Source organism: Spermophilus citellus, assembly GCF_964194105.1.
Source record: "Spermophilus citellus genome assembly, chromosome: 2".
Taxonomy (NCBI): Eukaryota; Metazoa; Chordata; class Mammalia; order Rodentia; family Sciuridae; genus Spermophilus; species Spermophilus citellus.
This window is the reverse complement of record NC_138183.1, coordinates 13243612-13259047: the sequence shown is the minus strand read 5'-3', so window position 1 is coordinate 13259047 and position 15436 is coordinate 13243612. Positions and strand designations below refer to the sequence as shown.

At 49.6% G+C, this 15436-nt stretch overlaps 2 protein-coding genes across 10 annotated transcripts in view; one reads left to right on the top strand and one right to left on the bottom strand.

The window, feature by feature from the left end:
- The window catches only part of TTLL11 (tubulin tyrosine ligase like 11), a 240160-nt gene that overhangs the window by 31266 nt on the left and 193458 nt on the right, over positions 1-15436 (bottom strand). For all 9 annotated transcript variants that reach the window (XM_081311491.1, XM_081311493.1, XM_081311494.1 and 6 more), the window contains one exon: positions 7317-7423. In XM_081311491.1, coding sequence (XP_081167617.1) covers positions 7317-7423 — 107 coding nt within the window. The remainder of the gene's footprint in view (positions 1-7316; positions 7424-15436) is intronic.
- Positions 1-15436, top strand: part of DAB2IP (DAB2 interacting protein) — a 250603-nt gene that overhangs the window by 233499 nt on the left and 1668 nt on the right. The window lies entirely within an intron of this gene.

The window sequence follows — 15436 nt, the reverse complement described above, 5'->3', positions numbered from 1 at the left end:
AGCAAGTCCGAGCTCACAGGAGTGGGTGCGTTCAGTGGACAGGAGGGCTTGGAGGCCGTTCTATAATCTGCAAAGCTGCGCACATCATGATTATCGTCGGTGGCTGAAAAAATAAAAGAGCCGCCCCTGGAGCCAGGCATATACCTCCTTACTAAACCCTGACAAGGAGCCAAGGTGGATGTCACAGGACCCTGGAGGAGGCCACTGAGGCTCGTCTTCTCAGGGCTCCCCCACTGTCGGGGGCAGGTATTGATCAGTGGTGCCTAGTGCCTCCCTGCTGTTCCTGGCAGATGACAGTGCGAGGAGGGGCGAGGCAACTGGAAACAATTCAGCTTTCCCTCTGCTGTCTTCCCTGGGGGATTCGCAGGCAGTGGGCAGAGACCTGTTCTCTCCACCCTCCAGGTGACTGAGGATGAGGAAGGACAGGTGCTCAGCTGGCTGCTGGGCGGCGGGGGTGGGGACTCACATCCCCTGGCAGCACCCTGGGGACAGGACATCTCACAGGGCTTGTGTTTGAAGCCCAGCCTCTGGGAGGGGGCAGGGCAGCTGGCGTTTCTGTTGCTTTTATTAAAAATAATTCTGACTCCGACTACTTTATGAGCGTGTAGGGCGCGCATCCAGAGAGGCCCATCTGACTGCGAGATAATTTCAAGGCTCAAGAACATCGTTGGTGCCAGACACCTCCACCAGGCGCTGCGTGAGGCCGGCCTAGTTCCCCGGGGCCCCCATCTTCCAGGGGGCGGGGGATCCATGTATATGTATAAGGGAGGCTTCGCTAAGCATTCCAAGTAAAAATACTTTTAAATATTTCAGTACATCGGCAACCAAATACTTTTCAGTTGGGGCTCATTCCAGCTGATGAAAGTACAGGCGTCAGATGATTTGCATAAGTCGACTGAGGAAATTTGGCGAGAAATGGTACAGAGACTCAGACAGGATCCACTGGCTGCTGTGGTCTGGCACCTGCTCTGGCCGTCATAGGCGTGTGGAGCAGCCACTATGTGCCAGGCACAGTGCTAGGTGTTAGTAGGAAGAGCTCTGGCGGAGATTAGTCCAACCTGAGGGCAGATGCTACCTACTCCTCCCCATATTTGATGGGCAGCATGACCAAGGGGCTGCCCGGGCTGTTGGTGCAGATGAGAAAGGTCTGCCTGGGGTTGAGGATACCTCCTGGAGGAAGGTGTCCTGTGCCTGGTGCTCGAGAGGAGAGGTTTCCAGCAGGGGCAAGGGCCCAGACCGGGGATTACTGAGGTGGCTGGTCACTCTGGCTAGAGGAAGGACTGTGAGGCTAGTGGCAGGATGGATGGCTGCAGAGGTCAGGGGGCCAATCTGTGGGCCCCTCAGTCACTCAGATGTCCTCCCCTGGAGTTGGAATAATGAATCCAGCTTCTGCAAGGGTTTGGTGGTCAGCTCTGAATTGAAAGATGATTCAGGGAGAGGGCTGGCAACTGCCACAGCCAGGCAGAGGCAGGGAGTACCCACTGGTGCACAGGTTCCTCTTCCCAGGCTAATGGGTGCCAGGGGGTGCTTTGTCCACCAAAGCAGAGTTTGCTGCAACCACCACTCACCCTTGGCTAGGCTGCAAGACAGCTCCTCTTTCCTGTCTCTGTCCGCAGCACCTGGCAGTAGTGGGTGCCCAGGAAGCAATTCCTGAGAAAGGTGTGCAGGGAGAGCACGTGAGCACAACCCTGATCCGGGTGCTCAGCACAGGGGCGGGCTCTGTTCTCAGCAATTCCCATGCTTCTGTTCCTCTGCAGGAGGGTTTTAGTGAGGTGGGCACCATTATTATTTCCACAGATGATGACTAGGGGGGTTCGGGGAAGTTATGCAATTCCCTTGAGCTCACCTATCTACCAACTTATCAGGCCTAGGTTCAAAGCCAGGTTTGTTAGAATCCAGAGCCTGTGGCTTCTAGTAGATTCCTATCAAACCAAGACAGCCCTAGGATAGCGGGGGGTGTGGCTCAGGAGCTTCAGGAGCAGTGGGAGAATCATTTCTTATTTTGGTCACAGGGTCCTTAGCATATATCAGACTTAAACTATGCCTTCTTAGCTTTCCCTCCCTGAGCAAGCTGTGTGCATGTGCCCTGTCTCCTCTCAAGGGAAGTGGTGGTGTGTGGGCGTGGGGGGACTCCCCAATCCATTTTTTTCTTCCTTTGCAATCATGTTTTCACTGGTTCCTGGGAGAGAGAGACCTCTAGCTTCTTTCTTAAAGCAGCAAAATGCCTGGCTGCAAAGTGAACAGAGCTTGAGGAGTCTCCAGACGCCAGGCGCTAGATGGACAAGATGCCTAGTGGCTGGGCTCGAATGTTCCCTTTGCAGGTGAACTGCTCGTCTCTCCTAGCTGGCACCAGGGACAGTGTCTTTTATTGCCTGATCTTGATGCCAATCTCATCTCTCCCTCTGGAGGTGTGCGATGCCACTCTGGAAGGAGTCAAGAGCGAGGCCTCCGTGATAAGAAGGAACTCGAGAGAGCCATTGACATGAGCTAACTGCGTCTCCACGATCAAATTTGTTTCCTTATTTGGTTTTGGCTCAGGAGAGGGCTACAACACCCCAGTTTTACTGATAATACCCTTAAATTTATATTTCTGCATTCTTCTGGAAATTCCAGAGTTAGAAATTAAAATCCTTAATTTAAAAAAAAATGACAATTGCGTTGCCATGTGAGTGAGAGTGAGACCATATGACTAAGGTCCACGAAGCTCCTGGGTGGTCTAGGAGGGATGAAGATTCTAGGAGGGATGAAGACAATCTATTTAGGGAAGGTGAGCATGGGTGCAGATGAGGGTTCCATGGGTGGGGAGAAGTGGGGGATGGGCTGGGGTGGGGGTGGGAGCCATGTATCAGATGCAGGTTATTGTCAATCACGGTGAGTTTGTGGATATTTATTTCATTATTAAAAATAACTCATTAAAAAAGCTAACTACAAAAGAGCACGCTGTGCATGGGCCATGCCGGAAGTATCTCAGGAGCCAAGGATCATGATTAATGCAGTTCTAGCCACTGGAGGGCCAATGGAAAACGAACAATAAAAAATGAGTCTGCTTCAAACAATGGGCTGAGGGTTAAACTCCGTCACGTGCACGATTTCTCTGTTTTTTCCTCACTGATCTTTCCCAGGCACCATTTCCCTTCTCCATGTCAATAGCAAGTCTCCTCATGCCGGTCATCTTTGCTCAGGGTGGTCTCGAGTGTTAGGGACAGGCTTACCCCTTTGGTGGGCACCAGTCTCATTAGGGCAGAGGAGATCCAGGCCTGCTTCAGGGAAAAGGAGACGTGTGCGCACTGGGAGTAGGGGACACTCCTCAGCAAATGGGCTGGCATTTTACACTGGGGTGGGAAGGGAGACCCTGTCATCAAGGTCACCCTGACACTATTCTCACACTTGGAACTCTCTGCTTTGAGGATGTGGGCATCTTTTATCTGGGCATTGTCTATTCATTGAACAATTGCAATTGCCCACAATTGGGAGGGATGTCTTTGCCATTCTAGGACAAGTGCCAGGCCCTCAAGGATATAGACACACAGGCTAAGGACTCTGTGTGTGCTTGTATAGCAACCCTGCCACCCCCCAGCTTCCCCTGATAGCTCCGGTCATATCACAGGATGAGTATCAACTGTGTAGGGGGCTTGTGTAACTGAGAGACAGTGGGGATAAGGTAAAGGGCACAGGGGCTCTGCAGTCAGAATGACCTTGTGTCAAGTCCCAGAGTCCCCACTATAAGGCTTTGACAAGTCGCAAACGTCTTTTTAATTTCGCCTTACAGTAAGCCTCAGGTTTCTCATCTGTTGATTGGGATAACAATCCTTAGAAGACTGTGTGAGAATTAAATGAGATAATTCATAACAAACATTTTTTACTTCTGTCCCATAGTAAATGTCCAGTAAATGGTCTCTATTATAATTATTTTCTTAACAGACTAGGATCTGTAAGTCATTTATGTCTCCACAGGGCCCAATACCAGCTGACATGTTCATTACCTGTTTTTTGAATGAATGAAGGAATGTATGCCCTTTAAGAATGAGACCCATGTTCCACTGCTCTTCAAATACTTCCTTCCTTTGTCGCTGGTGTTGGGGATGGAACCCACGGCCTCCTGCATGCTAAGCACACTCTACCACTGAGCAGCACCCCCAGCCCCAAAGACTTCTTTTCTTGTCAACCAAGCAGCTCTGGGCTGGGAAGGCTGTCTCCCGAGCTCTGAGCCCACACCTCTGGCTAGCACTGAACTGGAGCTGAGGGCCTAAGGAAGCAAGAGCCCTCCACTCTCCCATATGATCGTTCTCTTGCCAGAAACAAGAGCCACCACTGAACCACAGATTTCTATTGCTCTCCAGGAGCTTCCTGAATGGTCCCAGGATGGTGACTGGCTGCAGATGCTCCTTCTTCCTGAGGGTCAGGGGAGGTGGAGCAGCCTCGAGAAGGCAGAAAGAAAGTACCCTGGCCAGCACCAGCTGCCAGACAGCAGGGTCCCTGTGACCGAGGACATGGAGAGTCTGCTGTCCAGCTGTATTGCCAACCTACTGCTTAACCCCCCCACCCCAACCCCGCCATTTCTTCTTTTCAGTAGCAACAGAAACAGGATGCAAGCTTTGAGGACAAAGGAAAGGGAGACAGGAGCGTGGACAAGGCACCCCACACACTCCAGTTCCATCCTCCCGGCAGGCCCTGTGCTGGGAGATCTGACTTTTAAAAGAAAGTATTCTATTGACACATAATAATATTTGCACATATTTATGGGGTACACTGTGATGTTTCCGTACATGTATACACTGGGTAATCATCAAATTAGGGCAATTAGCATATTCATCACCTTAAACATTCACTGTGTCTTTGTTGTGAGAACATTCAAAATTCTCTTCCTGCTCTTTAAATTATACAAAGAATTATCGTTAATTTGCCTCCTTGTCCCTGTGTCCCCTCCCCAGTCACACAGGCGAACAAGTACTACCTGTTGTGGCCCTAGATTGGGGACAGCACTCCAGACCAGGAGGCAGGATGCTTGAGTTCCAATCTTTCCTTTGCTACTCACTGGCTACGAGATTGTAGACAAGCTACTTTTGCTCTTGGAAACTCGGGATCCTCATCTGCAAGTGGGTACCATTACTCACCTCGGAGCCTGGTGTGAGGATTAGCAGCGATATAAATGCATATGCAGTGATCTCAAAAGTGCCATTATGACCAAAGATTATCACTTCACACATTCAGGGGCCAAGGGAGGCAAAAGGCCTGGTAGATCCCAGCCCTGGATTCACTCTTGCTAAAAATAAGAATTTTTCTCATTTCCTTAGCTTGGTCAGCAGAGTGGAGAGACCCTGGCAGATCCCAGAAGTCCAGGTCCCTTGGATTCCACGTACATGGAGCAGTTTAAGAGGCAAACAAAACATGAAAAGCTACTTGGAATTAACAATGGGCCAGATGGTAATGCTAGTTTGAAGCAATAAAACATGATAAATAGCTTCCTGCTGCTACTCCTGATCAATTTCAATATTTAATAATTCCAATGCCACCCCACCCCCTCATCTGGCCCCCTCCATGGGATCGTGTGATGACACCCTGCATTCAGCTCACAGAGCAACACTTCTTCACTTTCTGAGGGCGTCAGCAAAAAGTGGCGCTGCTCTACTGTCACAGGAGCCCACTTGGTCCTCGAAATGATAATCAATCTGCCTACTTCTCCTGCAGGCTGCTCATCTCCCGCCTCTCCTGGTTACCAGGGGAGGTTGCAAGGGGGATGACCTGAAGAGATGCAGAGGGAGCACTCACCCTGTGGACCCATGACTCTTGGTATGCCCTGACTTTTGCTTTTGAATTAAAGAAATGGGAGCAGCAGAGAACTCTGAGGTCATCTTACTCAAGGACAAATTAGTCGGAAGAAGTGACCCCAAGGGAAGCCCAGGTGACCAGGTGTTTGAGTTTTATCCAGTAGCCATGCCCCTGAGCCTCAGTTTCCTTCTCTGTGCAATGGACACAATTAGACCTACCTTCAGGAGAACTCTGCCCGGGCCACCCATGTAAAGTAACTGACAGTGTTTGGCATGTGGGAGATGCTCAATGACTGGCACTGGTAGCATCATTACCAAACACTAAGCCAAGCAGAAAATGACTTCTGAGCACCAGAACCCCGAAGGGAGGGCTGCATTGCTGGGGTCTGGAAGTTTCCGGCCCACATGGGTGTAGGTCAGCACCAGCTGCCGGACAGTTCTTTCCTAGGATTCTCTCCATGTGGTGTCTACTAATGAGATCAACTGCTTTGCCTGGTCAGTGATAACCCCCAATGCTTTCCTAGTCACGTGAGACCTCAGGGCAACTCCCGAGGGCAGGCATTGTTGGTGCCATTTTGCAGACAAGAGCTTGAAACTAGGAGGTAAAATGACTTTGTTGGCAGGAGATGGCATGGTCACATCCAATCTGGATCTCTCAACCTTCCTCTCTGCCCCTCTTTCTCAGGGAGGCCAGTGGGTGGAGGAGGGGCATGGTGCCAGGGGGCCGCTAGCTCATAGTCACCATGTGATCTCGGTCACCTGAACTGTGGTTTACTCATCTGTGAAATGAGGCTCATAATGCCTTCTGCACTGGGTCACAGGGACACTTAATGAGGGAATGTGCAGGAAAAGACTTTGCAGTTTTGTGATGAGCTGTACAAACATCATGACGGTCACTGAACCTTTTTAGAAGAACACCCTCTGTGAAGGGAAAGATCAGAAGCTTGTCCACCGAAAGATGGATTCTCCTATAGAGTCCTTTACCACATGGCACAGAGGGTCAGGGGTGGATTCTTGGGTGTGGCATTCAAGGTTTCCCACCACCTCATCCCCACGTCTTCTCTCTTTCCTTTTTGCTTCAAACCATCTGAGCTGGTTGGAGTGGCCTGAGCTCAGTGGCCTCTCCTGTGCTCAGGCTGGAGAACACCCCTGCCAAAGTGTCCGTCCCAACCCCGCACACTGGCTCATCCTGCACAGCCTCTAAGAGGCCTCCCTTGGCCCTTCCCGGATGAGGAGCTTCCTCATAGCCTCTCTGGTCTTCTCTCCATCCCAGCCCACGTCCAATATGCCAGCTGCGTTTTCTCATCAGCCTGTCACCTCTGCAGTGAGCTCCTTCCTGGCAGGAACCAACTGCCCTCCACTCCAGTCTCCCCGGGGCCTGGCAGCCCAGGCTCCCCGAGGAACTTAAATTTGGCTCCATTCCTGGAGTGATATCTAGAGGGGATCGGTCATCTTCCTCCTTCCCCCTTAATGAGAAGAGACGGAAGGCGCATGTCCCTCTGTACCTGTGGGCACTCCACAGGGAGGGGGTGAAGGATCATCAGGTACCTGAGTCCCGCTGGTCCAGGGTCATGGAGTTCCACCTCCTCGTGATGTCAATGTACAGAATATCCACGGCAGCCATGGACAAGCTGCTGCTGCTGAGCTTGCAGTTCCTGCCAGAGACGGGAGGGCAGACACGTTATCGCCAGACTGAAACCCACCCGCCCTTGTTTCCTCCAAGCTTGTTGTGGACTGAATATTTGTGTCCCCCCAAGATACTTAGGTTGAAATCCTAAGTATCCAGCATGGTGGTATTTGGAAGTGGGACCTTTGGGAGCTGATTAGGTCACAAGGGTGGAGCCTTGTGGATGAGACTAGTGTCCCTGTAAGAAGAGACCTGAGAGAACTTGCTTGCTCTTGCTGCTCTCCACTGGGTGAGGATCCGTGTTTAAGCAACCATTTGTAAGCTGGAAACCGACTCACACCAGACCCCCATCTGCTGGTACCATTAAAAAAATCTACTGGTGAATTATTATTACATAATAGTGGGATTCACTGTGAAACGTTGGTACGCGCACATAGTGTCATTTGGTCAATTTCATTCTCCAGTACCTTCTTGTCCCTCCCTCCTTCCTTCTCTGAGCCCCTTCTTCTAGTACACTGATCTCCCTTCTATTGTCTTGAGATCCCCTTTCATCCCCGTTTTTCTCTCTCTGTTCCACAAGTGAAAGAAAACATGACCCTCGACTTTCTGATTTCATTTAGCATTCTCCAGTTCCATCCATTTTCTTGCAAATGACACATTTTCATTCTTTATGGCTGAGCAAAACTCCACTGTGTATATATTCCACACATTCTTTACCCATTCATCTGTTGATGGGCACTGAGGCTGGCTCCCTAAGTTGGCTACTGTGAATTGTGCTGCTATAAACACGGCTAGGCGCATATCGCTGCAGTATGCTGACTTAAGTTCTTTTGCATAAATACTGAGGGGTGGTACGGCTGGATCATATGGTGGTTCCCTGCCTAGTCTTTTGAGGAGCCTCCATTCTGATCTCCATAGTGGTTGCACTAGTTTCCAATCCTGACAGTGTAGTTGTCCCTTCATCCCTGACTCCTCACCAGCATCAATTATTTGTATTCTTGATGACTGCCATTTTAATTGGAGCAAGATGAAATCTCAATATGTTTGGATTTGCATTTCCCTGATTGCTAAATATGTGGAACATTTTTCATATATTCTTGCTGTCTGCCAGCACCCTGACCTTGACTGCTCAGCCTCCAGACTGTGAGAAGTCAATTCTTGTTGTTCACACCACCCAGTCTACAGTTATTTTTTGATGGCTACTCAAACTGACTGAGCTGATGATGTCTTTGCTCAGGGGTGTTCTGTGTCTGGAGCCAGTGACAGAGGGTGGGGGGCAGGGGCAGAGAAGATGGGAATGGAAGCTGGAGCTGGAGGTTGTGGGCTCCTCTAAGTGCAGCCACTGGGTTAGTTGGGGGCTAATGGGCTGGAAAGAGCAAGGACATCAGGATGGCAAGTCTCGAGGGGACTCCGGGCTCTGCCACTGGCAAACATTCGGCCCTGTGTAAACCATTTCAACTCCCTCGCCTTTGAAACGGGCAGGCTTTGTTACAATCACCGTGTCATGCTGACCTTACACGCCACGTAGGCTGCTGCTGCTCTGAAAGGGGAACGGAAGGCCACGTTTCAAAAAATAGCTCTGTGCATGTGTCTCCATCTTCCTATCGATTAGTCCTTGGGCGTGCGTCACTGCCCCCTCCTGCTGGTGTCCAGGCGGCTGCCTGTGTCACGCTCAGATGACCCAGTGATGACAGCACATCACTGGCACAGGCTGAAGCCATCGCTGTGGTCCAGAAGCAGTTCCCTGCTGGGTCCTCACCCGATGAGTCCCTGAGGCCAAATCTCCAGACAGGGGCTCAACGTTTCTGTACTTGACCCATCTTAATCTGTCCCCAGAAGATTTTACAGAAGCCTTGAATCAGCCACACTGAGCCCCAGATTGATGGAGCAGAGTGGTATAGCCCCTGTGGGGGGCCCAAGCAGCACAGACAAAGCCAGACCCCCCTGATGCTCCAGTTGTTCCTTGGTTCAGGTTCAGGGGAGCCAGAGTATAACCAGGTTTCTGTCTGATGTCAGCAGTGGTACTCCCTGCCTCAGCCACAGAAGGGGAGTTTATGATCCTCCTTCCTCCAACTTTTTGGGAATCTAGAAATGGGGGGCACAGCTTGGCCTACTGAAAGGAGCACGGCTTGAGCATCAGGCGATCAGGATTTAAATCCTAGCTCTGCTGCCTCTTCTAGCTGCCTAACTGTGGGCAATTTCCCTAACCCTCCCTGGTACCTTCGTTTCCTGGTCTCTAAAATAAAGATCGTAATACCTGTCCACGTGGCTGTTAAGGGAGGGAGTGGCTGGCACCAGCAGGCCACAGCACCGTTAGTTGCCTTCTTGATGTCTCTCCCCCTTTTCCTTTTCCTCTCCCAGAGCCAGAACCCCCTGGGCCCGGCAGGCCACGTGAGGCTGACCTTTCAGGGGGTGACCCTGCCCACTCTGGAGCAATGGAACTTGCAGGTCTAAGAATCTGGGTCAGAGGGCCCTTGTTCTCTGTCCAGACCAGAGGCAGCCCCTGGCTTGACCAGTGCACCACACTGCTGGACAGGATCATGCCCCAGGAAGGCTGGATTAGCCCAGGATCCTGGGAGCCAAATTCTGGGCTCTGGTTGGGTTGGCTGAGCCACAGTCAATGCTGCTTTCAACTTTTCAAATGCATCCCTGTCCGTTGCTCCAGCTAATGATAAAGTGCTCCTCTGAGCTCGCATTTGTCTTCATCCCCGCGTGAACAGCTCCCTTAGGAAGTTACATGGGGGAGATGACTGGCAAGCAGCACTGGGTATCCAGGGGTTGCTCTCCAAACCAACCCCACCTCCAACAGTGGTGGCTGGGAGCATGCCCAGAACAGTGCCCGGGGGAGGCTTGTGCTCCTATGCACTGGCACCCTCGCTTGCCTGCTTCGTCCCTTCCTCTCTTCCCACATGTCACATTTCCAAGGCCATCAATTCACATCCTGCTTCCTCCCAGGCTCCCACTCCGTATTTCAATCACAAGTCACCGCGGCAGACTTCAAAGCACATCAGAGCGCCGTTATTGAGCCCCAGTAACAACATGTCAGTGGACGCGGAGCTTTTCACGTCACCTGTCACCGAGATGGCTATCTCTATTGGGTTCTGCAAGGGCGGAGGTTCCAGTCTCTCCCGGGGTAATATAACAAACTGCTCTGCTAATTTCCAAAGCTTCATTAGGAAAGGGCCACAGGTCGTCCCTAATTATCATATCCATGTCCGCTGGGCTCCTCTCTCTGACGCAGGAACAGAGACTGCCGGGCTTGCTCTGTGGGTTAATGGAGTATAAAAAGGGAAACTAAACTGACCACTGTATATAGTTATTTTTTTCTGACAGGAAGAAAATAGAAGTGTCAAACCTTTAGCAGGAGCCGTAATTTACCAAAGAGAATTCTTCATTTATCCCCTTTCCAAGGTAACTCATCCACCCTCAGGGATGCCTGCAAACACAGTTGATTGCAACATTGCAGCCAGGACGCGGAAGGAGGGGTCCAGGCTGGCTGCAGTAGCCAGGGAATGCTGTTAAGAGAATTTTGGTTCTGGAGGCACAGTCTGTGTGTCAGCCTCTTTCCTGCCTGTGAGCTCTTGGAGTCTTTACACTCATTCTATGAGGCGGGTATTCCTGATCCCATCTCAGTGAAGGTAAGCTGAGGCACAGGAGAAGGGACAGAATCTGCCCAAGATGGTGAGATTTCCTTAGAGGATCTAATAGTAGGTTTGGGTGCTGCGGGGAGGTAGCCCAGGCCAGGGACCAGAGGTCTGGAGTCTCTCCAGTGCACTTCTGCTGGGGAGCTCTGAGACAGGAGGTGGGGGTAGTAGGGAGAAGACAACCAAAGTCCCATAGAGACAGTCCCTCTGGTCACTAAAGAATGGACTCAAACAGGGAATGACTTTAAGAGAAAAGATGTCAAGACTTTGGAATGACTTTTCAATCCACCCATTGGCTCAATTACAGAATTTGGGCTTTGCTCCTACCTACAGGTGAGTATTCTGGGCCCAGTGAGCAGGGCAGAGATGGACGGATACCACCATCAGAAGGGAGAGGTGATCTCAGAGTGCAGGCTGAAAACACAAAGGCCGAGAAGCCCCTAACCATGGAGAACAGTTTTCCCTTATGTCCTGGGATGCAGTTCTTTAAATGACTCATGAACAGAAGGAGAAATTCTTCAGTGGAAGAGAAACCCAGGAAAAATGGTTGCAGGAGAAGCCAGAAAAATTCCTGGGAAGGATAGGCTAGAAATCAAGTTGGAAAACACGACCTTTAGAGTCAAAGGTCTGTGAGTTTGAATCTTGGCTTTGCTGTGTGACCTTGAGCAAGGAATGGGGGGGAGCCTTCCTGGCAGGTACAGTGAGGAGACTCACCACTTCGGACACTTTTAAGGACTACTCAGGGCCTGGTACACACCAGGAAGTGGCAGTTTGCCTCCCTCCTCTTTGATTAGAACCAGTTTGAAGAAATGATTTATTTTTGTCTGGTTGGGGGTCTGTTTTATTTTTCAGAATCCAAAGAATCTGGGTACATATGATTGGAGAAAATCACAAATCATTCAAGTTCATTAGGAGCCAAGCATAGGAAGATTTGAAGTGATCATCCCCATTTCCTCTTAACAAGTACTGACATCTCATGGGAAATTTAGGATCCAACTTTTTTTACTCCATAAAATCCTATTTATAGAATTTCTTTTGTGTTCATCTTTCTCTGTGGAAAAAAAAGAAGCTTTTTGTTTGTTTGTTTTCTGGAGAGGTTTCTATAAGGGAAAAGTTAACAAATTGTCAATATTTATTTTAAAAAGCCAAGACAAAACACATATGTAAACACGGGGAAGGGGGAGGGGGAGGGAATAAGACAACTCTCATTTAAAATGTACGCCTTTTTAAAAGCCATAGCTACCCCAAGCTCAGAATCCCATGGTATTGCTGGAAAGGGGTCATCAGTAAAGGGGAGATTTTCAAGGTCACAGAGGAGTTAATGACAGAGGGAAGCGAGGCCTCTTACATTTCTATTCTAGAACATTCTAATGCACCATGTTGCCTCTCAGAGAATAAAACCCCTTACAGCTACCTATTAGGAAGCATGTTAATGTCTCCTTATGATAAAAGGGAGTAGAAGGGGAAAAGGGAAAGAGAAAAAAACATCCTCTAATTCAAAGGGAGACCCAGGATCAGAAGCCCGCAGGGTGACAGGCGAGATTTCAAAGCTGAACAGCCCCGTGTGAAGCGAAGGCTCCAGGTGCAGGGGGTGCTGCTACATGTCCTAGAAATAAACCCGGTTTGGGCAAACGGTTTGAATCCCCCGGCTGCCTTCACCGGAAAATGCAGCATCTGCAAATTGATGTCAGCTTCCAACGTTTGGAAAAATGTCCTTTGTGAATTACATCGGATGCCCCTCCAAATCAGTGTTCCAATGGAAAGAGGGTCACAAAAACACATTTCTCTGAAAGAAAGCTGTCAGGTTGAAGAATCAATTAGATAATTTCCATTTCCCAGAGAAAGAGAAGCCTTCACACCCCAGGAATTATTAGTAAGTAAATTTCAGAAAAAAGTTAGAACAGGAGGCACTAAATCTGTGCTAATATGTGCTCCTATTAAGTTCCTCCCAAGGAAATGACATGAAAAGCTGGTTAGACAGACGTAAGTCTAGACAAGGGAATGACGGTTCGTTATTTCTCATTTCTTGGTGAAAAAGAAAGATAGAATATGGCCAGGCTGGCATTAGCATAATTCACTCTGAAAACTGCTGATCTATGCAGCACATTATGAGAGACGGACACTGAAAATAAATTCAGTCAGACTGTTTATTATTTGCTTTCCTGTCTGCAAGCAACTTGGGGAGAAAGAGTGGGTAGCCCAGATGAAAGCCAAGTTCAGCTTCTGCCATTTGTGTGGGAGCTATGACAGGAGCATGCACCTGGCCGGGGAGACGCCTTTTTCAAAGTGCTCCCGAGAAGGGTACTGGTTCGACTTAACATATAGCATAAATACTATTAATTCACAATGAGGCAGAGTTTAAACCAAAGTGGGAAGAAAAGAGAATCGTTGTTAGGGGGAGAAGATGCTTGTTGTTAAGTCTAACCAGCAAGACGGCACCTGCCCAGATAAATCTGAGAGTAGAGATTATCGCCTTTTACCATTGAGTTGCTGCTGGGATTTCTTGGTACATTTTAAAAAGAAAAGTCTCTTATCAGTTTGCGCTATTTTGTCTACTTCTTGCCCCCATCCTTGGTTGTGACAGACACTAGCTGGCGGGGAGGGGGACTCGTTGCCGGGTCCGTCTGTTCTGGTGGCTCCTGTCCCCACCTGAAGACACCCTGTTTCATTCTCCTGTTCAATGCAGCTCCAACTAATGGCCTTGGCCACAGATTGCAAATGACGGCTGCAGGACCTAATAGTCTCTAACGTCACACAAATCGGTTTCTCGTGCAGATTTTCTTAATTATGGAGAACAAAGGGAAGGAAATCAGAAAGCCTATTACAGAGAGGCAGATTTGTAGTGATATTTTCAACCTCACCCCCATTCCATTCCAAGAGCAGTTTGGTTAGGCCTCTTCTTTGCTTTGGACCAGTCTCAATTCTGTTTTCTCTACAACGCTGTGTACTAACGAAGCAGCCCTCCTAACAGGTCCTCCTTGGCTCTCAGACTGCAAGTTAACTACTGATGGCTCTATGGGCAGTCATGCCTTAACTAAATCCACAGAGTATTTAAAATTATTTTTTGAATTGCCAACTTTAACCTTTATATATATTGAGATTTTACATCAAAATTAGTGTGTTCATCTTCTTTTGAAAAACCCAAAGTTCTGGTGACAGTAGACCTGTGCATAATGGCCCTTCCCTTAGGCCTGCACCCAGCTGCCCAGCCCTGCCCTCCCCACCCTTTCACAAGTAGCCCGCTTTTGGCTACTCACTCTGGCTACCCCTGCCGGCAGCTGCGATTCCCAGGGCAAGCTGTTTTTTCTCCCTTCAGTCCTATACTGCAGTAGAATTTTATTAGGATTGAAGAGGATGCTTTCCAGGCCTACTGTGGATCCCTGCATGCTTCCCCAGGGCCTGAGTACCCTCCTGACCAGGTTAGCCTGGATGATAAGCTTCTGACTTCCACACCTGGGTCACACCTGCAGTCCTTTTTCCGGCTGTTTCTCCTGCCTGCATTGTGTGCATCTCTCCCTCACAGCCCGGAAGACTCCCCTGTAGAGCTGCCCAGACTCTGTCTCCCCTGGGTTCCACCAGGTGGACAAGAATTCCCCTTTCTCACTCCTCACCCTCTGATCACAGCCCCGCTGGGGAGACCTCACACCCTGCTCAGACTCTGTCAAAGGATTGCATTGAGTTATTTACTGGTCATGGGCCTCTATTAGACTGGGATCCTCGGGGACAGGCAGGGTTCTCCGTCTCTCTCTGAATGCCCAGTGGCTTTCAGGTGCTCAAGGAGAGGTGGAGACAGGGTAGATCTTGCAGGGCCAGGGTTTCACACGAAGTCAGGCTACCTCTTCATTCTTTCTGGCTTTGAACTGGGACTTTTGGGCAATGGGGCAGTGACTAGGGAGGGGCCAGGAAGTTCCTGCCTTGGCTCCAGAAGGGCAGCGGGGGTATCACGCAAGAGAAGAATCCTAGCCCGCCCAGCCTCATGGTCTGCCTGGGTCCCTGTGTCTTTCCACAGTGCCTCAAAAGGCTAATGACCTGTGTCCTTGTCTCTCAGCTGTTTCTCTGTGTTCCAGGGCCCAAGAATCATGAAGGAGAGGGACTGTCTACTTCTTTTTCTCGTAATGGGATAACAGTATGCACAGTTAGAAAAGGTCTATTTTCCTGGATTCCTATGCAACTGGCCAATAAGATGGACAGTAGAAGTCACTGGATATAATTTCCAGGAAATATTTTAAAGGGGTCTAATTCATCTGGCAGAGACCTTTGCTCTTTCTCCCTTCTTTCTGCCTGGAATTCGCTATGATGACTGGACTTCGAGCAGCCATACTGTGACCATAAGGCAACCCTGATAGGTCTCTTTTGGTGAAAATCAAATGCATTTCCTAAATGAGTCAGAGGGCATC